At 50.2% G+C, this 23574-nt stretch overlaps 1 protein-coding gene across 1 annotated transcript in view; it reads left to right on the forward strand.

Annotated features, from left to right (window-relative positions):
* The first annotated feature begins 376 nt into the window (after window positions 1-376).
* Vsig10 (V-set and immunoglobulin domain containing 10) overlaps window positions 377-23574 on the forward strand; it is a 33322-nt gene continuing 10124 nt past the window's right edge. Inside the window, exons 1-4 of the mRNA XM_059249259.1 lie at window positions 377-739; window positions 6961-7242; window positions 16946-17245; window positions 21362-21616. Coding sequence (XP_059105242.1) covers window positions 679-739; window positions 6961-7242; window positions 16946-17245; window positions 21362-21616 — 898 coding nt within the window. The 5' untranslated portion in view covers window positions 377-678. The remainder of the gene's footprint in view (window positions 740-6960; window positions 7243-16945; window positions 17246-21361; window positions 21617-23574) is intronic.

The raw sequence follows: 23574 nt of genomic DNA on the forward strand, positions 1-23574 counted from the left end.
CCCAGCAGTGGCGGTGTCCACCAGGGCGCAGAGATGGGATGCCAGAAAGCTGATCCCGGAAATGTGGCGCTCCGCTCCGGGGATCTGCCAGGACGGGAGGGCGTGGGATCGCCAACGGGACAGGCGTGGAAGCACCTGAAAACAAAACTCGCTCTTCCCGTGTGGTCTCGACCCGAGTTCATTCGAGCACCCGAGTCTCGTGGTTGCTTTTGGCCGGACGGCCGAGGGATCGTCTTTCCTTGGGCTCTGCGCGATGGCGGCGCTGTGGCCCGCCCCTGCACCCGAGAACCCAGATGACAAGAGCGATAGAGCCGCAGGGCTGGGACGGCGCCCGGTGCCCCGCAGCCCGCGCGCAGTGCACAGGCCGGGAGCGCGTCCCGCACCGGCGGGCCAGAGCTCGGGGCCGCCTCCTCCCAGCCCCGAGGGACTGGGATCATCGCACAAGGCCCTCCTCCCGGCCAAGGTGGAGGAAGTTGCCGGAGAGGCGGGAGGGGGCCCGCGCCTGTTGTTTTCCGCCGGGCGGGCTGGGCGCAGGGGCGGGGCGCGCGCCCCAGAGGCGATCGCCCGGGCTCGGCCACAGCATCCTAGTCAGGGAGCCCCTCGCCGCGGGCCCGGGAGCCCCAAGAACCCTGCACACCCAGAGCCCTGCGCTTCCCTCGACCGTAGATCTGGGGCGCGATGGCCCGGCTACGCGTCCTGCTGTGCCTCGGGGCGCTTCTGGCCCGCCAGGGCTCGGCAGGTAAGGGACTCGCCAACCCCAGCCTGAGGACCCGAAAGCTCCGCGATCATGTGCGGCAGGGCCCACCGAGGGGCACGTGGAGGGGAAAGTGGTTTTATCTTATTTTTTTTTCCTTTCCTTTTCGTTCCTAACTCTGCGTTCTGGTTTTGCCCGTGACGCCGGCGCACCCCACGGTACACTTCCATTTGTGTCCGGCTCCCCGCCTCCCCCAGGTTGACCTGGGCTTACACCTGTAACTTGTGGACTTGTTTCCCCACACCCTCCTTCCTGAGTGAATCTACCTGTGCGGGACCCGTGCATGCCAAGCCGCGCCTCCTCTCCTGTTCTTTTCCTGTTTTCTTTTTTGCTTTTTTCTTTGGAAATCATTTCAGATTTGACCAAAACTTCCTCTCCCATGAGACCTGGCTGGTGAATGGGCTTATATGCCTCATCCACACTGCGCTGTTGCCAAAAAAAAAAAAAAAAAAAAAAAAAAAAAAAAAGAAAAAAGAAAAGAAAAAAGAAAAAGAGCTGGGAGGGTTGCTTAGCAAAATATGTAGACTGTAAAAAGATTGGAAAAGGATTTGTGTCTACTGTGTGCAGGAATGTTTCAGGGTTGGGGGCGGGGATAACGACGCCAAGAAGTGGGTAATTTCCCAGGATGCACGGGAAATGTTACGTGTGTGTGTGTGTGTGTGTGTGTGTGTGTGTGTCCGTGTCCCCGGGTCCACCCCACTCGCCTGCTATCCTGTAAGTAGGAGATAAGCTACTAAATTATACCCGAGCTCCCTAGCAGCAAGCGGCAAAATTTCCTATTTATTATGCTTTTACAATTTACTTACTTACATTTGTTTTTAAAAGTCATATAAAAATCAGTAAATTTCCCGTAACCTATGCTTCAGTTGATATGGAAAAATCTGAAGGTTTGACCACACAGAGTTGGCGCTCCCACCTGGGACTGGGCAGTGGTCATCTATTTTACTTAGGACACGTGACCCCAAATTTGTTCCACTTTTTCTTGCTGTGTTATCCCCAGTCCTTTTTGGTCATGGATTTAAAAAAAAATTTTGGACGGGGGGGGGGGGTCGGGTGCATTTGTTCTTAGGTATTCTGCAGCACTCAGCCTGGACGGACCTTTCTGGCCTTTCTGGGCATTGGGGGCGGGGGTCACTGTCAATCTTCTTTGGAGGTGTTCCCAGTGCCCTGGAGCTGGGAGCGGCCTGAACATTCATGCTGGGATGAACTTGCTTTCTTTCCTAGTTGAAGATCTCCCCACCGCAGCTATGTATGCTCCGTTAACTTGCTTGAGTCATGGTCTCACCCTATAGTTCTGGTTGGTCTCAAATTTGTCATCCTCTCACACCAGTTTCCCTAGTGCGGGGATTCTAGGCATGGGCCACCAACCCTGACCTTCTGCTCGGTACTTTTTTTTTTTTATTTTTAAATTATTCACGTATTCATTTATCTGTGGGCGTGGGGGCGGGCATGCACGGAGTCTGAAAGCGTGGGGGTCAGAGAACAAACTTTCAGAAGTCACGTCTCTCCTTGGACCATGTAGGGCTTTGGGAACAAGTTCAGGCCCTCAGGCTTGGTAGCAAGTTCCTTATCTTGCTACTGCTCGTTGATTTTTTTGCCCAGACCCTCAGACCTACTTTCCCTGTATGCCTGTGGCACCCAGGGGCATATTGGTTATGCATACATTATTAGTCCTTTTCTTTTTTCCCCCGAGTTGAGAAGTGGGTGTCTTTCTTCTGACTCTAACCTACACGTGACATTGATGCTTCAGCTTGTCACCTGGGTGGTGTACTCCAGGCCGTGCTTGGGGAGATTTCCTGGGATGAGTGTCAAGACCAGGAGGGGGCTGGAGGTATAGTATAGCCTGGTAGTGGAATGCTTGCTTAGCATGTCGTCGTGGTCGCCCCCCCCCCCCCAGCTGAGGACTGAACCCAGGGCCTTGCACTTGCTAGGCAAGCGCTCTACCACTGAGCTAAATTCCCAACCCCAGAGTCCCGAATTCACTGGCCAAAGAGTTCTTTCTCTCCCCTCTTGGTTGCATAATGTGAATTTAAGGTTGGGGGAACCACATCAAAGTGACCCCTGGACAATGAATGATGTTGAGCAGCACAGACATTACCTTTTGTCTTTTAATTTTTTTTAAAATTTTTATTTTATGTGCATTAATGTTTTACCATAGGTTTTGAGTCCCCTGGAACTGGCATTAGACAGTTTTGAGCTGCCATGTGGGTGCTGGGAATTGAACTCAGGACCTCTGGAAGAGCAATCAGTGCTCTTCACCACTGAGCCATCTCTCCAGCCTGTCCTTTAATTTTTTTTAAAATTACATTTTATTTCTCTGTGTACGGGATATGTATGTACCATGGCATGAGTGTAGGGGTCAGAGGACAACTCTGGGGGGGGCGGTTCTCTCCTTCCACCCTGTGGGCTCCCGGGATAGGTTTGATGGTGAGCACCTTTACTCACCGAGTCATTTCACCAGCCCTGGCTTTGTCTTCCTCTGTCCGGTGTGTGGGACCAAGTAAATCCTTCTGATCCAGAGCACTCAAGACTGTGACTATCCCACAGCTCTAGGGAACGCATGTGGAGAAGTGTCAGCAGTGTGATGAGGATGTGTGGGACCAGTATGTGTGTGGAATGGATGTATCTTCAGGAGCCGCCTTTCCTTGTCCATGACAGACATCACCAATCGCTGAACAGCTTCTGCCACATCACTGATTAGAAGATCTCTCTCTCTCTTTTTTTTTTTTTTTTTTGGTTTTTCGAGACAGGGTTTCTCTGTGTAGCTTTGCGCCTTTCCTGGAACTCACTCTGTAGCCCAGGCTGGCCTCGAACTCACAGAGATCCACCTGGCTCTGCCTCCCAAGTGCTGGGATTAAAGGCGTGGGCCACCACTGCCCAGCTGATTAGAAGATCTCCAAGGCCATAGTCGGCTTCAGTAGTTAATAAGCAGTGGAGTGGGCAGAGCCAGGGGGAGATCAGCCAGGTCATTGTCTTCCTTGGAGAAGAAGACATGAGCTCGGGTTTCCAGGTTAAAATTGCATTAAGGCTGTTCCAAGCTGACAGTCCATGATTCCTTTGTGGAGGACTAGTAAGGGGCAGCTCTTGGTGTGAGGGACACTCCATGCGTCTGTATGTAACTCTACAGTGCATCTTTTCCATGGTGGAAGTCGCCATGTGAGAACCTGGGTTGGTAGTCTAATCATTTGAAAATGATCCTTTTACTTACACACACACACACACCCTATTCTCCCTTTTGAGTCAGGGTCTTTTCATAGCTTAGGCTGGTTTTGAACTTGATCCTCCTGCCTCAGCAGGGTTGGAGGCGTTGTGACACCAGGCTCAGCTGGGGCAGACTTGTAAATGATCACACTCAAGTGTTTCTTGCTGTTTGAGAGTGGCTAGCGTTAGCCAATTCTCTATCTTGTAGACACTGGCCTGCCCAGGGTTTAAAGATTCATTTATTTATTACATACACAGTGTTCTGTTTGCATGTGTCCCTGCAGGCCAGAAGAGGGTGCCAGATCTCATTACAGATGGTTGTGAGCTACCATGTGGGTGCTGGGAATTGAACTCAGGACCTCTGGAAGAACAGCCAGTGCTCTTAACCGCTGAGCCATCTCTCCAGCCCCCTCCCCTCCCTTTTTTTTTCTTGAAAGCCTTTGGGGAGTAGTGTAACCAGTATGGACTCAGGACTTCTGGTGGCCCGGTCCAACTTCACTCTGTTGAAAGGATCCTTTTCTTTTTTTCTTTTCTTTTCTTTTCTTTCTTTCTTTCTTTTTTTTTTTTTTTTTTGGGTTTTTCGAGACATGGTTATTCTGTGTAGCTTTGTGCCTTTCCTGGATCTCGCTCTGTAGCCCAGGCTGGCCTCAAACTCACAGAAATCCGTCTGGCTCTGCCTCCCGAGTGCTGGGATTAAAGGCGTGCGCCACCACTGCCCGGCTAAAGGATCCTTTTCTTAATCACAGGAAGGACCCAGCTTGGACACTCATGGCAAGGTCACCAAGAGGCAGGAGGCAGTTTCTTTTTCTTCCTCTTTTTTTTTTTTTTTTTAATAATAGTTTTACTGAGATATAATGTATATATCATAAAATCTACCCTTGGGCTGGGGATCTACCTCCGTTGTTAGAGTGCTTGTCTGGTATGAATGAAACCCTGGGTCCCAGCTTCCCATAAAACCAAGTGTGGTGGTGGCACATTCCCGCCATCTCAGCCCTGGGGAGATGGATGCAAGAGGACCTGAATTGGATGGTTATCCTCACCTGTGCAGTGAGTTTGAGGCCAGCTTGGGCTGCTTGAGACCCTGTCATAGTCAAGTATGAGACAAAACAAAGTAAAAACCACTCTGTTGGGCCAGCGACATGGCTCAGTGGGCAGAGGAGCTTGCTGTAGAGCTGGGTGACATGAGTTCCATCCTTGGGCACCTCCCTTTTCCCCCTCCCCGTGGTGGAAGGAGAGCCCCACCTCCTGAAAGTTGTCCTCTGGCCTCCACTTGTGAGCTATGATATGATGCACAGCAACTACCCCTGTTAATTACCTCCAGGACATTTTTATCAGCCCAGCAGGTTCTGCCCAAGTTCCTGTCCCCGTGGCCTCTCTAGAATTGGGTGTTGACTGTGGAAAGTGCTGGAATATTACTTCTCAGTGAAAATGGACTGCATTTGTTTCTTGTTACAAAGCTGTTCCTTCTCACTTCTTCACCCTCTGCCCCTCCTAGTCAGGATCTCACTATGTAGTCCACACTAGCATCCAGCTCTTGACCTTCCTGCCTCTGCCTTTGAATGTCGGGATACCACATGTGTGTCATCACCGCTGGCTTTGGTCTGGGCATTTGAGTTCGCTGATCCCTCTGCCTGGGACTCTGGCTCCTTCTGAACCCATCCCATGCCTCCTTGTCCACCGAGTCCCGCTCTCCTTCCTGAAGGAAGTCTAACCTGGCACATCCCCAGCTGCCTTGGGAGCCCTTCCTGCCCCCCTGCCCCTCACCTCTATCCTCCTTGCTAGTTTTGTGACTTTTCCCACCAGCCTGTGAACTGGATGGTTCTCATTTGCCACCAGCAGACCCACAGAGCCCGACTTGCCTCCCAGCGTGTACACAGTATCTGTTGTCAACCCATTTCTGCGTGCAGCAGCCCAAAGTAGTTAACTCCACGGGGAGGAAGACTGGCCATCTGATCCCCTACCCCCACTCCATCTGGATGTCTAGGCAACAAGATGGCTGTCCAACGCCGTGTGATTGTGGACTAACAGATGGTCACATGGATGCTTATTGCTCAGTCCCTGTGGTATGATTGGATAGGCAGCTCTGCTGATCTTGCCTGGGCCCTCACATGTCACATGTCATGATCTAGAGCATTTGCAGCTGGAACCTCAGAGAACCTTGGCTCTGCTCCATGTAGGGTTCTTACTCAAACTGCAGCTGGAGCTGGGCCTCTCCTGATGGACGGCAGTGGCTGAAAAGGGGCCATCTTGAGGACACGGTTGTATGGTTCATTTCTGTTGCTGTGATAAAGTACCCGACCAAATCAAGTTAAAGGATGGGGAAGGTTTATTTTGGTTCACAGTTCCTGAGGGGTGTGGTTCATCATGACAGATAAGGCCTGGCAGCAAGAGCTTCAGGCCATCCCCTCAGGGCATCCTCCAGAAGCAGAGAGAAAACAGGAAGTGTGGCCAGCTAGGTAAACCTCAGCACACCTCCACTGACTCACTTCCTCCAACAGAGCTCCGTCCCTTAAAGGTTCTATAACCTTCCCAAACAGTGCTATCAGCTGGGGATGCGAGCCTATGGGGGACATCTTGCATTCAAATCACAACACCTCTATTGATTACGTTTGGTAAAGCAGTTTGGGATTTAGCTCAGTGTTAGAGCACTTGTAATCCACTCGGCTCTGGGCTCAATCGCCAGCACTGTATAAACAGTCGCACAGCGTGGAATCCCAGCATTTGGAAGGTAGGGACAGAAGTTCAAGGTCTATGCTTGAGTAGTGTTAGGAAGTGAGTTCAAGGCCAGTTTGGGCTGCATGAGCCCCTGCCTCAAATGCGCGCGCGCGCTCTCTCTCTCTCTCTCTCTCATCACTGTCTCTTGTCTGTCTGTCTGTCTCTCTCTCTTGTATGTGAACACATGCATGAACGTGTGTGCATGCCATTAAAAAGAAAATCTTACTGTTCCAAAGGGTTGTTGCCCATCAACCAGAAAAGATGTTAACAGCCTGACCTTCCCTTTACAGACCTGGGTGCTGTGGCCGTCGGCGAAGTCCATGAGAATGTTACTCTTCCCTGTGGCAACGTGTTAGGATCCAGGGGCCTGGTGACCTGGTACCGGAATGACACAGAGCCCGTCTTCCTGCTCTCCTCCAACTCCAGCCTCCCCCCGGCTTCGCCTCGTTTCTCCCTCGGGGATGCAGGTGCCCTGCACGTGGAGGCACTGAGGCTGGAGGACGACGGCAACTACACCTGCCAGGAGGTTCAGAATGAGACCCGCTGGTTCCCTGTGTGGCTGCGGGTGGCCAGTAAGTGGGACTGGTGGGGATGGGCTTGGGGAGGCAGTGAGAGCCTGGGGACGAGGTCACTGTCGGGAATGTGGGCTTGAGTGACAGGTGATTTCAATCTGGGTAAGTTGGAGGCCAGCCTGGGTTACAAAGAGAAACCCTATTTTATTTATTTAATTTTTTATTAATTGTGAATGCTCAGCCTTAATTTAGGCTTGTCCTACTAGCTCTTTTACCTTAATTTAACCTGTTTTCCACTCATCTGTGTTTTGCCTCATGGCTTTTTACCTTTCATTCTGTGTGTCCTACTTCCTGTTTCCTGTGTGTCTGTCTGTCTGGCCCCTGGCGTCTCTTTTTCTCTCTTCCAGAGCCTAAATTCTTCCTCCTACTTACTCTCCAAGTGTCCTGCCTGTACCTCCTCCCTCACTATTGGGCATTCAGATTTTTATTAGACCAATCAGATGCCTTAGGCAGGCAAGGTAAAACAGCAGAACATCTTTACATAATTAAACAACTGCAATACATCTTTACGTAGTTAAACAAATGCAACACATCTTTACGTAGTTAAACAAATGCAACACATCTTTGCATAGTTAAACAAATGTTCTGCAACAGTGTGCACTACCACTGCCCAGCTTAGCTCCTTTATTATTTAATTTAACATACAGTTCATCACATGAAACCCTGTTTTTGTTTTTGTTTTTGTTTTTTTTTAAAAAGGGCTAGTGTCCAAGGAACTGCAGCCAAGTTGTCCTGTCTACACACATGCGTAAACACCTACAAACAAATGCACAAATATCCCTGAAATCAAATGAGACCTTGTCCTCCCTAAATACATCGGATGCAATCAGAACTGTGGGCAGTCCTTCGCTGGGAAATGAGGGCCTGTGGTCGGCACAGTTTCTCCACGCAAACCAGAGGCAGGTGTCCTGAGGCTCACCTACAGCAGAGCCCCCTGGGGTCTTACCTCTTCTTCTCTCCAGAGGGTCCTGAGCCACAGACCCCTCCAGACCCTGCTTGCTCCTCCTTCCTCAGTGGGCCATTGAGGAAGACCAGGGCTCTGAAGGGGACTTGGCTTCATTTTGCCCAGGGCGTTTGAGAGTGTTGAGTGTTGCTGGCACTACTTTCCTGGGAGAGCCCTGTTCTGCCTGTCATCAACAGTGAGTCCTCTGAGGGCCACACACCTGGGCTCCGATCTAGGCCCTGCTGGCTGTTGTCTCTTCAGCCTTCAGTTTTATCATCTGTGAAGTTCAGGGTCATGGTGGAGTTTTGCTGCACCAGACACACTGATAACGTAAAACTGGCACAGTGGACAAGACCTTGGCCGTGTACCTGGGGGTCTGCTCCTTATGAAGGTGATGGGTTTCCCATGAGAAAAATGCACCCCAGGGTCCCTAGCAATCAGTACATCCGGGCCTGTTCCTCCTGCCTCCCTCTGTTCTCTCATCCCCCTCCCCCCTCTTTTTTTCTTTTTGGAGGTGGAAGGTTGTGGTGGAGATAGACGGGTTCTCACTATGTAGATCAGGCTGGCCTTGAATTCACAGAGATCTGCCTGCGTCTTTCCTGGGTGCTGGATTCAAGGCGTGGGCTACCCATCCAGCCAGCTCTTTCTTTTATGAGACAAAGTCTTGCTGTGAAGCCCCAGCTGGCTGTAGTTTAGGAGTAGAATGCTTACCTAGCAAGAGTAAGAACCTGGGTTTTGATCTTTCATCCAAAGAAGGGGGGAAGGGAGGAAGGGAAAGAAAAGAGAAATGAACTTAGTTTTGGGTGATATCTTAGCACTCTGGAGGGAGAGGTGGGACAATCATGAATTCAATTTTTTTTTTCCAATTTTTTTTTTCTCTGTGTAGTTTTGGTGCCTGTTCTGGAGCCTCGCTCTGTAGACCAGGCTGGCCTCGAACTCACAGAGATCCGCTTGCCTCTGCCTCCCGAGGGCTGGGATTAAAGCTGTGGGCCACCAATGTGCTTATGAACTCAAAATTATACTTGGCTACATAACAAAATTGAGGCCAGCCTGGGCTAATTGAGACCTCTGTCTCAGAAAACCAAAGCACAACAACAACAAAATCCCTCACAGAAATCCTCCTGCCTCTGCCTTCCCAAGTGCTTGGGTCACAGTTTCCATCTCGGTGTTTGAATGGGACTCTGTGAGAGTCAGGTCCTGGCTTTTCTTTATCTTTTCACTCCAATAGTTGATAACTTTGCTCCGTGTGTGTGTGTGTGTGTGTGTGTGTGTGTGTGTGTGTGTGTCTGTCTTGTTTTTAAGGAGAATTGTTTGCAAATGTTCTAACATGGCCTTGGAGACCAGGGAGGAAAAATCCCTAGCTGTTCCAGGCTATACAGGTTCTTATCTGTGGGTGACCTTGGTTATCCAAGACACGTGCCACAGAGGCCTGTGTCCAGCAGTGTCTAGGTTGGGTGGCTTTTGTTACCAATGTCACCTGCACCCCAGTGGGAGTCAGTTTTCTGTAGGCCAGGGTGGGAGGGATTTAGCCCACCTGGTGTGGGCACCACAGTGGGATGTCATCCATCACTCCCACCCAAAGAGTATGTAGTACTGTGTCCTGCCAAGGGTGAGGTGAAGTCTGGGGATGTGGCTCGGTGTATGGAGTGCTTATATCACATGCACGAAGCCCTGGGTTCATCCCCAGAACCATGGGAAAGCTAGGTGTGGAGGTGCATTCCTGCACTTAGGAAGTGGAAGGTCAGATTAGACATTCAAGGGTTTCCTTGGCTAGGGAGTTTATAGCCAGCCTGGGCTACATGAAGACCCTGTCTTTGAAAAGTAAAAAAATAATGGGGCTGGAGAGATGAATCGGCTGTTAAGAGCACTGGCTGCTCTTGGAGGGGACTTAGGTTTGGTTCCTAGCGCCTCTGTGGTGGCTCGTAACCGGTTGAAACTCCAGTGATCTGATAACTGCAACCGTTTGAGACTCCAGTTCCAGGTGATCTGATAACTGCATTAGGCATGCATCAGGTGCCCATACATACTTACAAGCAGAAAAACCACCAGGCACATAAAAGTAAACACAAAAATATAAAGTAAGTAAAGGCAAGATCAAGAGTGGGGCCACAGTCATCTTAGGACCCTGTTCCTCTGCTCCTAAGGCTCCAGAAGTCCTCTGGCACATCCTCCAGGGCTGCTGAAGCTGTTGACTTAATCAGTGTCCCCATCCCCTTCTGGATCCACATGGGAGTGGGGATGGGGAGGGCCAGCTCAGTGCTTGCCCTCTGTAAGGTTAGCGGGATGGCTCAGGTGGCTCAGGTGTTAACTAGTCCTGCAGCCTTGGTGTTTCTTGCACAGTATCCTCTCTTAGGTATTTGGGGAACCGAGTCCTGGAGCCTAGTGAGGAAGCCAAAGACTAGCCCCTGAAAAACCCCAGTCAGATTTCAGGGCACACTGGGCAAGGCTCACCCTGGGTCTAGTTTTCCCAAACCAAGCAATTGTTCTGGGGTCATTGGAACCGATGGGCAGGAGGACAATGAGGAAGCAGGCTTGTATCAACTGCCAACCCCCCTTGGCAGTCGGCTGGGGTTGGGGGCTAGAGCGTGCTCCTAGCTTCCTGTGGATCTGCCTTGTGCTTTCAATGAACTTCCAGCAAAGCGTGTCTCAGGGACGATCCAGGCTCCCTGAACTGAGCCTCTGTGAATGGAGAGCCCTGCTTGTTGGTGAGTGTCAACATAGCTTCCCAGGGCAGAGTCCTAGAGAGAGAGGAAGTAATGGGTACACAGAGGGGAAATCATTGGCCCCGTCAGAAGTCAGGGTGCTTCTTGCTCAAGGTTAGATTAAGTTGGTTTCTTAGGGTTTCTACTGCTGTGAAGAGATACCATGACCACAACGACTCCTAGAAAGGAAAGCGTGGCTGGGCGATGGTGGTGCACACCTTTAATCCCAGGACTCAGGAGGCAGAGTCAGGCAGATCTCCATGAGTTTGAGGACAGCCTGGGCTACAGAGTGAGTTCCAGGAAAGGTGCAAAGCTACACAGAGAAACCCTGTCTCGAAAATCAAAAATAAAATAAAATAAAATAAAAAATAAAAGGAAAGCATGTAATTGGGTGGCTTACAATTCAGAGGTTTAGTCCATTATCATCATGTTGGGACATGGCAGCGTGCAGGCAGACATGGTGCTGGAGGAGTTGAGAGTTTACGTCTGGATCCACAGGCAACAGGAAGTGAACTGAGACACTGGGTGTATCTTGAGCATAGGAAACCTCAAAGCTGGCTCCCACTGTGACACACTTCTGTAGTGGGTAGCCATTCCAGCTAAACAAGGCCACACCTACTCCAAAAAAAGTCACACCTCCTAATAGTGCCACTCCATGAGCTTATGGGGGCCAATATATTCAGAATACCACACTTGGGTCTGAAGCACTTATGGGTGCTTAGAAGGAGCTGAAGGGAGAGATTGGGCTTTGGACTTAGGAGCCTGGGATGAAAGCTGGTTGACACATCAGTGAAAGTGGTATTTAAGGAGCTTGGGTGTGGTGTCACAAGTCCATAACCCTAGCACCTGGGCTGATAATTCTTAGCTAGGACAGGCTAGTTTGGGGCCAGCCTGGGCTACATGAGAAAAACGAACACAAGCTACAACAAAAGCATGGTGTAAGGGTTGGGGTATGGCTCAGTGGTGGACTGCTTGCCTAGCCCCTCCAGGCCCTGGTTCCACCCAAAACCTCAAAGCGGAGCAGAAGGCTTGGGGGTTTCAGCCAAGAGAGTCTCAGCTGGTGAAATCGATGGGCACATTCTAAAACCTGAAATAACATGGACCTGAGCCTTTCGGGTGGGAGATACTTTGTCTATGGTACCTCCTGGGTGCAGTTAGAACCCCAGGGGGTCAAGAAGAAAGGGTTTAAATAATTTAGACTCAGCCCAGGGTTTAGGATGAGCCATGGTCTTGGAACACAGAACCATTCTGGAGGCTTATTAGGGTCTCTCGTGTTTTTTTTTTTTTTTTTTTTTTTTTTTAACGTTAAATAGTATATTAGCCTCGTTTGTGGTATATACCTTTAATCACAGCACTTGGGAGACAGATGCAGGAGGATCACTGAGTTTGAGACCAGCCAGATCTATGTAGTGAGTTCTGGAACAGCCAAAGCTACACAAGGGTTCGAATGGCTTAGTGGTGGACTGCTTGCCTAGCCTCACCAGGCAAGACTCTGTGTCAAAAAACTAAAGATTATGTGTATGCCATAAATATATGGATGTCTTTGGAGATCAGAAGAAGGCTTCAGATCCGTGGTGCTGGACTTCCAGGCGGTTGTGAACCTTCTGGCGTGGGTCCTGAGAACAGAACTCAGGTCCTCTGCAAGAGCAGCCTGTGTCTTTAACCCCTGAGCTGCATTTTGAGCTCTGGTGTTTTCTTTAAAAGATGTTTTATAGCTGGGTGGCAGTGGCGCACGCCTTTAATCCCAGCCCTCGGGAGGCAGAGGCAGGCGGATCTCTGTGAGTTCGAGGCCAGCCTGGTCTACAGAGCGAGATCCAGGATAGGCACCAAAACAACACAGAGAAACCCTGTCTCGGGGGAAAAAAAGTTTCTCTCTCTCTCTTTCTGTCTGTCTGTCTATCTATCTATCTATTTTTAGCATTTTTTAATTTAATGTGTGTGAGCTCACATGTGCCGTGGTGCTCATGTGGAGGTCACAGGACAACTTGTGGGGGGCCGGTTCCCTTCTTCCACAGTGTGGGTGTGGATATCAAACTCAGGTTGCCAGGCTGGGTGGCAAGCACCTTTACCTGCTTGCTTGCCCTCTTTTAAAAGTCTTATTTATTTGTGCGTCAGGAGTGGGTACATTGTGGGGCGTTTACCCACCAACCCCACAGCTCCCCAGAGTTTTCTTGAGTGTGAGCAGCAAAAAATATTAGATAGAAGGATTTATATTGCAGAGATAAACAGATAGAAAATAAAGGATAGCCTCGAGAGGGCCTGGAACCTTTTCCAACGGGCCCTGACTGTCTCTGCCCCAGGATATTTATAGAGACGCCAAGGGGTGGAGCAAAAGACTTCCCGCCGCCCCCAGCACAGCCAAGTGCAGACCATCTCAGACACCTGCACTCAGGCCCGTGGTCCTAATCATCTTCTCTATGTGGACCTGCTGGGTAAAGCCACGAGGAACCTGAAAACGGGCTCCCACAGTACATGCCTGTCAGGGGCCAGAAGACAGCTCTCTGGACTCCGTTCTTGACTTCTCCTTGTTGGTCAGGGTCTCTCATTTGTCCAGCTGCACTGTGTACCACAGGCTAGCTACCCCTTTTGCTTCCCAGGGGTCCTCTGGTCTCTGCCTCCCATCTCACCACAGGGATGCTGGGAGACTCACACCACCACATCTGGCTTTTATACGGATTCTGGGAATCATAAACCTCTTGCCTGTCTAATGATTCTCAGTAACAAATTCTACTTCTTTTTTTTTTTTTTTAAACCGGAGCTGAGGACTGAACCCAGGGCCTTGCGCTTGTTAGGCAAGTGCTCTACCACTGAGCTAAATCCCCAACCCCACAAATTCTACTTCTTGTTGATTGTTCTGCTCAAAAGCTCTTCCCAGCTACCTTCTGGGGATTCCCACTGTCCAGGCCAGGCCACTAGGACCCGGAAGACCAGAGGAGGGATGTGACCCGAGTCATATTACCTTTGCCGGTCCTGACCACTAATATCTCAGTACTTCAACTGAACCCTTAGTTTAGTTGGAGGGAAGCCAGCGGAAGACACTCCCTAGGACCTGTTGAGCTGCATACCTGACCGACTAGCCTGCAATGATGAATGGGGCAAGCAAGCACCTCCCAGGCCACCACCTACGTCTCCCCAGACCTTTGTGGGGGGGTAGGCAGTATAGTTCCCAAAGATTCACCTGACAAGGATGTTGTCCTGACCAGGTATGGAAGAAAGCACGTTTGTCATCCCAGCACTCGGGAGGCTGAGGCAGGAGGAGCTCAAATTCAAGGCTAGCCTGAGCTACTTAGTGAGGTCCTAGGGAAAGAAGGTACTTCCACTGAAGGACCGCAGAGGAAAATCTTCGTGCCCTATAAATGATTTTCTTCCCCCTCCACCCCCCAAGGACCTATTTCTGAACTAAACTCCACAGCCGTCGATGGATGGATTCCTTTGCTGAAGCTTCAACCTTCCTGGTCTGTTTTCTAAAAGAGAGCTCTCTGAGGAGAGGTGGGCAGCATGCAGGATCACGCTAACGTGAGCAGCCGTTGGGTGTGCCCATTCATGTCTTTTAATTGGCAAAATAATTGTATAGATAAGTCCCCCCCCCCCCCCGCCCCCTTTGAGACAGCGTTTCTCTGTGTAGCCCTGGCTGTCCTCTCTCTGTAGACCAGGCTGGCCTTGAACTCACAGAGATCTGCCTGGAGTGCTGGGATCAAAGGTGTGCGCCACCACCACCCCGCCTTCCCTTTCTTTTTAAATCATTTGTTTATTTTTGAGCAGGGTCTCATTATGTAGCCCTGGATAGCCTACAACTTTATGTAGACCAGGCTGACCTTGAATTCATAGAGATCCACCTGCCTCTGCCTCCTGAGGGCTGGAATGAAAGGTCTCTCTCCCTCCCCTGTACTTTTCTTCCCCCACTTCCTTCTCCCCTCCTCCTCCCCCCTACCTCGTCACATTTGTGGTGAACCCAGAACCTTGTGCGCACACACTAAGCACGCACTGTACCTCGGAACTGCTTCTCCAGCTGGGAGAGGTACCTTTTCTGCCAAAGGGAACTTGGCATCTTGGATGCACTGGGTACCACAGCGCTGTTCGTTTTGGGGGTCAAGAAAGTTCAGGTCTAATGCCGGGCGGTAGTGGCGCACGCCTTTAATCCCAGCACTCAGGAGGCAGAGTCAGGTGGATCTCTGTGAGTTCGAGGCCAGCCTGGGCTACCAAGTGAGTTCCAGGAAAGGCGCAAAGCTACACAGAGAAACCCTGTCTCGAAAAACCAAAAAAAAAAAAAAAAAAAAAAAGAAAGAAAGTTCAGGTCTGGGTGGGGTGTAGTTCATAGGCAGCATATTTCATTCCCAGCACTGAAAACAATAAGAAGTTCAGAGATGAAGGTGAACTAAGATGAGGTCCAGCGTTTGTAGAGTGATTCTGGCATGCCAGGGGCCATTCTGAGTGCTGCATTATATAAACGCCATCCTTTGGTGGGGGTGAGGCGGGGTATGATACTGTCATCACCCCCATTTCACAGAAGAGGAAACTGAGGCTGAACAAGGATGAGTAAGTTGCCTGAAGCCTCACAGCTGGAGTTCAGTCCGGCCTGGAGTGATCATTTCCTTAATGTGAATGTGGGGTGTGGGGTTAGGCTGGGGTGGATGGTGGAGTGGGTGGTGGCTAGACCAGCCTCAGGTTCAGGGACACTCTAGGACAACTCCCAGGGGCTCAGCGTGTCCAGTGGTTAGAGAGAAAGCAACCTCACTGAGGGAAAGGGCTCCTGGGCCAGCGCACTTGAGAAGAAGAAAGGCCCAGAGCTTTCCATGGGCTCTGGTCTGCCCAAACCTGTGAGAATTCCAGGTTCTCTGAGGAAGGCCAGTGTTTCCTGAACAACTCGGTTGTGCTAAACCGAGACCCAGCAAGCCATGGGGACAGGTTTTGGGCATGGTGGAGACCCTCCTGAGGTCTATGATTAGGTCCTTCCAGGGCCTCAGGAGGAGAGCTGTTGAAGGCCCAAAGTGTTCCTTTTTTTTTTTTTTTTTCTTTTTCCCTGTACCCACGTTCTTTCCTTGCTCTTTGGTAGGGCCTTTATGTGTAGGGTGTTTTGCCCTCATGTGTTTCTGTGCATTCTCTGTGTGTGCCTGATGCCTGTGGAGGCCAGAAAAGGCTGTCATAACCCCTGAAACTGGACTTCAGGATGGTTGTGAGTCACCATGCGGGTGCTGGGAATAGAACCTGGGTCCTCTGCAAGAGTAGCACGTGCTCATAACCACTAGCCCCTTGGTAGGAACTTTGTTTTTTCAATTTAGTGTTATGAATTTATTTTTTAATTTATTTTATGTGTGTGTATGGGAGTTTTGTCTGTGGTGGTCAGAAGAGGGTGCCAGATCCCCTGGAATTGGAATTAACAGTTAATGAGCCACCATGTGGGTGGCTGGGAATCGAACTCAGGTCCTCTGGAAGAGAAACCAGTACTCTTAGCTGTTGAGCTGAGCTATGTCTCTAGTCCCTCTTTTATTTTTGGTTTTTCAAGAAACCAAAACGGGGTCTCATTATGTAGTACTGACTGTCTTGGAGACTAGACTGGCCTTGAACTCATAGGTTGCATCTGCCTCTTGATTGGTAGGATTAAAGGTGTGTACCGCTGTGTCTGGCAAGATTTACTTTTAAGTGTGTGTGTGTGTTTGGGGGGGGGGAGTTCACAGAGGGGACTGTGGCTCCTCTGGAGCTGAAGTTGGGGGAAGCTGTGAGCCACTGGGCGTAGGTCCTGGGAACCTAACCGACCCTCTGAAACAATGACCAGCACTTAACCTCTGAGAAGTTCCCCCGCCACTTGCAACATTTTAATGCCAGCCCTTGGGAAGTGGAAACAGAGAATTGGAAGTTCTTCGAGGTAGGGCTGGTGATGTTGCTCAGTTGGTAGAGTGTTTGCCTAGCACCGTGAAACCCTGGGTTTCACGCCCAGCATCACATACACCAGGCACAGCATCATATACCTGTGACCACAGCACTGGGGAGTTGAAGACAGGATCAGGAGCTCACACCCCACTGTGGTGATTCATACCCACCCTCCCCCTGTCATTCCCAGGCGGCCCTGATCAGATTGCGGTGAACATCTCAACCACTGGTGCCCTCTCCAATGGTACCCTGTATGCAGCCAAGGGCTCTCAGGTGGACTTCAGCTGCCACAGCGCCGCACAGCCTCCGCCTGAGGTCGAGTGGTGGTTCCGGGCCCACAACATGTCCGAGTCCTTTGGGAAGAACCTGACGGCCAACAGCTTTACGCTGTTGCTGATGTCACAGAACCTCCAAGGCAACTACACGTGCTCAGCCACCAACATGCTCAGCGGGAGTCAGCGAAAGGTGACCACCGAGCTCCTGGTCTACTGTGCGTAAGCAGCACGCCCCTCCATGAACTGTGTCTCTGTGTGTGTCTTCTCTTGCCTTTAATACTGCTTTTTTTCTGCCTCACACAGTTTCCTCTATGCTGTGGCTTGTAGTGTGTCTTTTAGAGCTCCATTTCTTTTGGGGGGGGGGGCTGTAGAATGCTCCATTGCATGTCCATGCACAGATCCTGACATGGTCCATTGCGTCTTTCAACATCTGTGCACATGCCTGGACTGTCAGGTGAGGCTCATCCCTTCTAGGAGCTTGTTCTTATCTGGGATGTAGCAGAGGCCTCTAAGCCGCAGAGGGAAACTAATACAGAGATTTTTTAATAGTGGGGAAAGTATTTTAACATTTCGAAATATACGAAAGCTGGTCACGGTGATTCATCCCTGTATTCCTAGCACTTGGAAAGTTGAGGCAGGAGGACTGTCTATCATGAGTTTTTGCAACAAAGTGACTATCTCAAAAAAAAAGGAAAAATCCAAATGTGCCTGGGAGACAGCTGTTGGTAAAGTGTTTGCCACAGGAGCATGAGAAACAGTGTTCCATCCTCAGCACCCAAATAAAAAAGCGGGCCATGGCAGCCTGTGCCTGTAATCCCGGTGCGGAGGAGGCAAAGACTGAGGATCACTGGGGCTCCCTAGCCTGTGAGTTCCAGGCTAGTGGGAGATCCTGTCTCAACAAATGAGGTGGTTACCTGAGGAACAACATCCAAGATTGACCTCTGGTCTTCACAGGCACCTGCACACATATGCACATGCACACATGTACATGCCCGCACACACTTGCGCCATCACCTCTAGTGGGTTCTGTGTAGTCAGCTTTTTGGTACTCTAAGAAGTGACCTGACACAATCAGCTTATGAAGGAAAAAGGTTTCTTCTATCTCAAAGTTATAAAGGTTCCAGTCTGTGACTGATTGGCCCACACAACACGTCATGATAGAAGCACATGGCAAAGGGGACCCATTCACTTCACAGCTGGTTGGAAGAGGAGGAAGCTAGGGTCCCACACTCCCCTTTGAGTGTACACCCACAGTGATTCAAAACCGGAAGCCTGAGCCTCATCCGGCAGCTGCTTTGCTTCTGCTTCTCAGCCGTGACAACCCTGACCCCTGGATTTATCCATTCTGGGTATTTCTCTCCCCCCCTCCCCCACATTTATTTATTTTGTGTGTGCATCTGTGATGTCACAAGCATGCCATGTGGAGGTCCGAGGACATCTTGGAAGATTCTACACTCTCCTTGGGTTCCAGGGATCAAATTCAGGTGGTCAGGGTTAGCTACAAGCACCTTCCCCTGCTGAGCCTTCTCACCAGCCTCCCCCCCCCCCCCCCCATCTACTGACTGTCGATTTCTTTTAGCTTGCCTGCGTGAATGTATTTGTATTGTGTATGTTTCTGGTGCCAGGAAAGCCAGAAGAGGGCACTAGATCCCCTGGAACTGGAGTTACAGACAGTTGTGAGCTGCCATGTGGGTGCTGGGGATTGAACCCAGGTCCTCTGAAAGAGCAGCCAGTGCTCTTAACCTCTGAGCCATCTCTCCAGCCCTGGGTTCCCTGCATCTTTATCTCAGATGTCTTTTGGTCCTTGTTAATTCCTAAAGAATAGGATTGAACAAATTAATCTTTGTCTCCCACCTTAAGACAGATGTTTGGAGTTTTTTAAATGTGTGTATTCATTCATTATTTATTTACTTTTTTTTCCTTTTTTTTTTTTTTTTTTGAGACAGGGTTTCTCTGTGTAGCTTTGCGCCTTTCCTGGAACTTACTTTGTAGACCAGGCTGGCCTCAAACTCACAGAGATCCGCCTGGCTCTGCCTCCCGAGTGCTGGGATTAAAAGTGTGCACCACCACTGCCCGGCTTACTTTTTTTTTTCTTTTAAGACAGAGTCTCTCTACGTAGCCCTGGTTGGCCTGGAACTTACTATGTAGACCAGGCTGGCCTTGAGTTCACAGAGATACACTTGCCTCTGCCTGTTGAATGCTGGGATTAAAGATGTGTACTACCATGACTGGCTCATTTGCTATTAGCATGTGTGTTTATGTGTGTGCACATGCCACCACACACACATGTCAGAGAACAACCCCTAGGAGTCAGTTTCTACCCTCCACCGTGTGGGTCCCAGGAATCTAATTCTGGTGGTCAGGCGTGATAGACACCTTCACCCACTGAGTCTCTTGCCAGTTCAAAATCTGAATGTTCTTTTCTATCTTTTTAAAAAAATCTTTAAAAAATTATTTTTATTTCATGTGCATTGGTATTTTGCCTGCATGTATGTCTGTGTGAGGGTGTTGGATCCCCTGGAACTGGAGTTACAGACAGTTGCCATGTGGGTGCTGGGAGTTGAACCTGTGCCCTCCAGAGGAGAAGCCAGTGCTCTTAAACACTGAGCCATTTTATCTGGTTTCTCTCACTTAGCGCGGTGTGTTCAGAGTTCATCCGCATTGCATCATGCTTGTTATCAGTGCCTCGTTCTTTTTCGTAGACCAAGCTGGTTCTGAACTCACTTTTCATGGTTGAATAGTGATCCATTGTATGAAAATACCATAGCTTACTTATCCACTGTTCCATCTCTCCATCCGTCTTTTGGTAAACCCTGTAGGTGTCCCAGCCCACTCCTGTTGAATCAAAAGCGTATCCCACTACACCTAGCTGACTCGGTGTTCTTTCTCACAAATGGTTATTCTAAATGTCAACACTCCCTTGCAGCGGTGGCTTGGTAATCAAGCGTGCTTGCCCCGTCGTCATGGGGGTCAGAGTTTGGATGCCAGTATCAGACATAACAAACCCGACACCGCCTCACACACACCTGTGACCCCAGTTCTGAGGAAGGAGGAGGAGATGGGAGGATTTCTGGGCCTCACTGGATTTCAACCCAGCCCAGATATGAGCCTAGGGTTCAGGAAGACACCCACCCCTGCCACAGAGGAGCAGGCAACGAGTGATGGAGGAGGATCCTGACATATACACATGAGGAACGTAAATCTTTACATTTATGTGCTTAAAACGCAGAGGAGCTTCAAGCGGACACAACTGTCCCGAGCATCGCTGTGCTTGTTCCCAGTAATTTTTCCTATAGGTGGGTACTACATATCCACTCACTCATATAAGACCCAAAATTTTGGGCTGGAGAGATACCTCAGCAGTTAGGAGCACTGACTGCTCTTCCAGAGGATCCAGGTTCAATTCCCAGCACCCACATGGCAGCTCACAACTGTCTGTAACTCCAGTTCCAGGGGACCCAACACCCATGGCAAAACACTAATGCATATAAAAACATTTTTTTTTAAAAATCCAAACTTTGTTTTTAATTACTTATTTTTTTATTGGTGTATTGCTTGCATGTATGTCTGTGTGAGAGTGTTGGATTGCTTGGAACTGGAGTTCCAGACAGTTGTGAGTTGCCATGTGGGTTCTGGGAGTTGAACCCAGGTGATCTAGACGTATAGCCAGTGCTTTTGACCACTGAGCCGTCTCTGCGGCCCCTTCAGAGTTATTTAAAATTAGTTTTGTAAGTGTCTTGATGTGTGGGTGGGCGCATACCTCAGCATGTGTGTGGAGGTCAAAGGCTAACTTCCGGAAGTTGTCTCTCTTCCCACTGTGGGCTCCAAGCATTAGGTTTGTGTGGTAAGGCTTGCAAGGCAAATAACTTTTCACCCACTGAGCCATCGACGGCCTCTGCCGTCATCCTCCTCTTCCTCCTCCTCTCTTCTTCCTCTTGACAGTGTCCTTTGTATCCCAGGCTAGCCCTGAACTAGATAAGTAGCCAAGGATGACCTTCAGCTCCTAATCCTCCTGCCCCTGTCTCCCAAGTGTTGGTATTACAGACAAGTACCACCAAACCATTTCATGAGGTGCTGAGGATCGAACCATAATGTGCATAGCACCTTAGGCAAGCACTGTACTATTTGAGCTACACCCCTCAGCCCAGTAGGTGCTTTCTGAAGGTAGACTAGCTGGCCTTGGTGGCTCTCTGAGATCCTGGTTCTGTAACACACACACACACACACACACACACACACACACACACACACACACACACACTCTGCCCCGCTGTCTGACTCAGAGTCTGAAATGAAGCATGTGTCCCCCCCCCCCTTTTGCTCTTTTGCAGGGCCCCCTCCATCAGCTCCTCAGTGCTCAGTGGGGGTGTCTTCAGACTCCATCATCCTGGAACTCTCCTGTAATTGGGATGGGGGCTACCCTGATCCGACCTTCCTGTGGACTGAAGAACCCGGAGGGAAGGTCGTGGGGAATTCAAAGCTGCAAGCACTGAACCCGTCACAGCTGTCGGAAGGCAAGAAGTTCAAATGCGTTGGGAGCCACATCATGGGACCGGAGTCGGGAGCCAGCTGTGTGGTACAGATCTGTGAGTCTGGCTTGCTTTGTCCCGGGGTTGGGGTTCACCTGCCTGTCTTTCTTCTCAAAGAATTGTTTGATGATAGTCCTGTGAGAGAAACTCAGTGCTGGAGTGCCCAGAATCTCCCCCACCTCTCCCTGTGCCTCATGGCTGTTCCCTTCGAAGTTTAAAGATGCCCGGCTCAGGTTCTCCATCATGGAAAACACTGACTGTGTGCCTGTGCCCTCCTTTCTAGTACTTGGCACAGTGAGCAGGATGGATGGGAGGCCTCTGTCGTCTTTATCATGTAACCAAGAATCCTGGCCCTCCCATATTTGGTGGCTTAAACCATACCATTTGTTGCCTGAGGATTTCTGGTAGGGTGCAGTTCTCTTCTCAAGAATGTAATGGGACGGGGTGTCAGCCAGAAGACTTGGAAGTTGGGGTGCTGAAATTATGAAAAAAGGTACATGTCACAGGTGCTCACTCATATGCGTGGCGAGCTGTCTCCTTTCCACACGGGACTACCCTGGGGCTGCCAGTGTGTCCTCTCAATGTGGTGACCCACTTTCTTGAGAGCCAGTGATATAAGCAGCGCTCAGCCAGGCAGGAGTGACGGTTTGCAGGACCTAGCCTTGGGAGTTGCTTGCACGGTCTGCCTTCTGGACCCTTCTGTCTCTTAGCAACAAGTCACTACCTGGAGTCCACATTCAAGGGGGGTGGGGGAGAATTATCAGGCTCCTTTGTTCTCTTTTGGTTTTGTGCTGGGGATGAAACCGTAGATCTCACACATAGTAGGATATCCTCCCTTGACCCCCCCCTCTTTGCTCCCCCCTCCCCCACTCACCCAAGACCCTGTCTCTTGAGAGAGACAAGGGATACTAGGATGGAAGGTAGAGCAGGCCTTGCTTAGCCTGAGTGAAGCCAAGGATTCTGTGCCCAGCACCTGCTGCACCCCCACAAAAGAGGGGCTTGCTAGATTGCCAGCTTGGCTCTGAGTTCCTGGGCTCAAGTGCCCTCCAGCCTCAACCTCCAAAATAGTGGGACCACAGACAGAAGTCATCGTTCTCCGCTGCAGACATCTCAAAGTGGCCTGCGGGTCCATTCATTGAAAAATGAAGCTTATGCTTCGGGTGAAGGGCCACCCCTGCTAACTCATCATGTGAAGGCCCCCACAGCCATCCTCACTTGTGGAGCTCCACACGCCCCACATCTTTTGCAGTCTTTCTCCCTGTCCATGTCCAGTGCATCCTCTCGGATAAACTCTTTGAATGGATAGCTGCCGTGCTGGTTAAGTGTGTGCGATACTTTGTGTACGTGGGTGTTTTTCCTGCACGTATGCCTGTGCACCATGTGTGTGCCTGGTGCTCTTGGAGGCCAGAGGAGGGCGCTGGATCCCCGGGAGCTGGAGTTAGAGATGGTTGTAAGTTGCCATGTGGGTGTTGGGAATGGAACCCAGGTCCTGTGCAAGAACATAATGCCGTCTTACTTTAGGGTTTCTGTTGTGGTGGTGAAAACACCATGACCAAAGCATTTTGGGGAGGAAAGGGTTTCTTTGGCTTACACTTCAGCATTACAATCAATCATCAGAAGAAGTCAGGACAGGAACTCAAACAAGGGAGGATCCTGGAGGCAGGAGCTGATGCAGAGGCCACGAAGGGGTGCTGCTTACTGGCTTGCTCCTCATGGCTTGCTCAACCTACTTTCTTATAGAACTCAAGACTACCAGCCCAGGGATGGCCCCACCCATAATGGGCTGGGCCCTCCCCCATTAATCATTAAAAAATGCCCTATGGGCTTGCCTACAGCCCAGTCTTACGGAGGCATTTTCCCATTCCCCCCCCCCCCTCCAGTGACTGTAGCCTAGGTCAAAGTTCACATGAAATTAATCAGCACATCTCTTAACCCTTCCCAGCCATTTCTTCAGTTCTGTGGGTGACATTTTGAAGAGTGTGCTCTGCTTGTCACCCTAGTCACAAGCACGACCT

This window comes from Peromyscus eremicus, chromosome 23, assembly GCF_949786415.1.
Source record: "Peromyscus eremicus chromosome 23, PerEre_H2_v1, whole genome shotgun sequence".
Lineage (NCBI taxonomy): Eukaryota > Metazoa > Chordata > Mammalia > Rodentia > Cricetidae > Peromyscus > Peromyscus eremicus.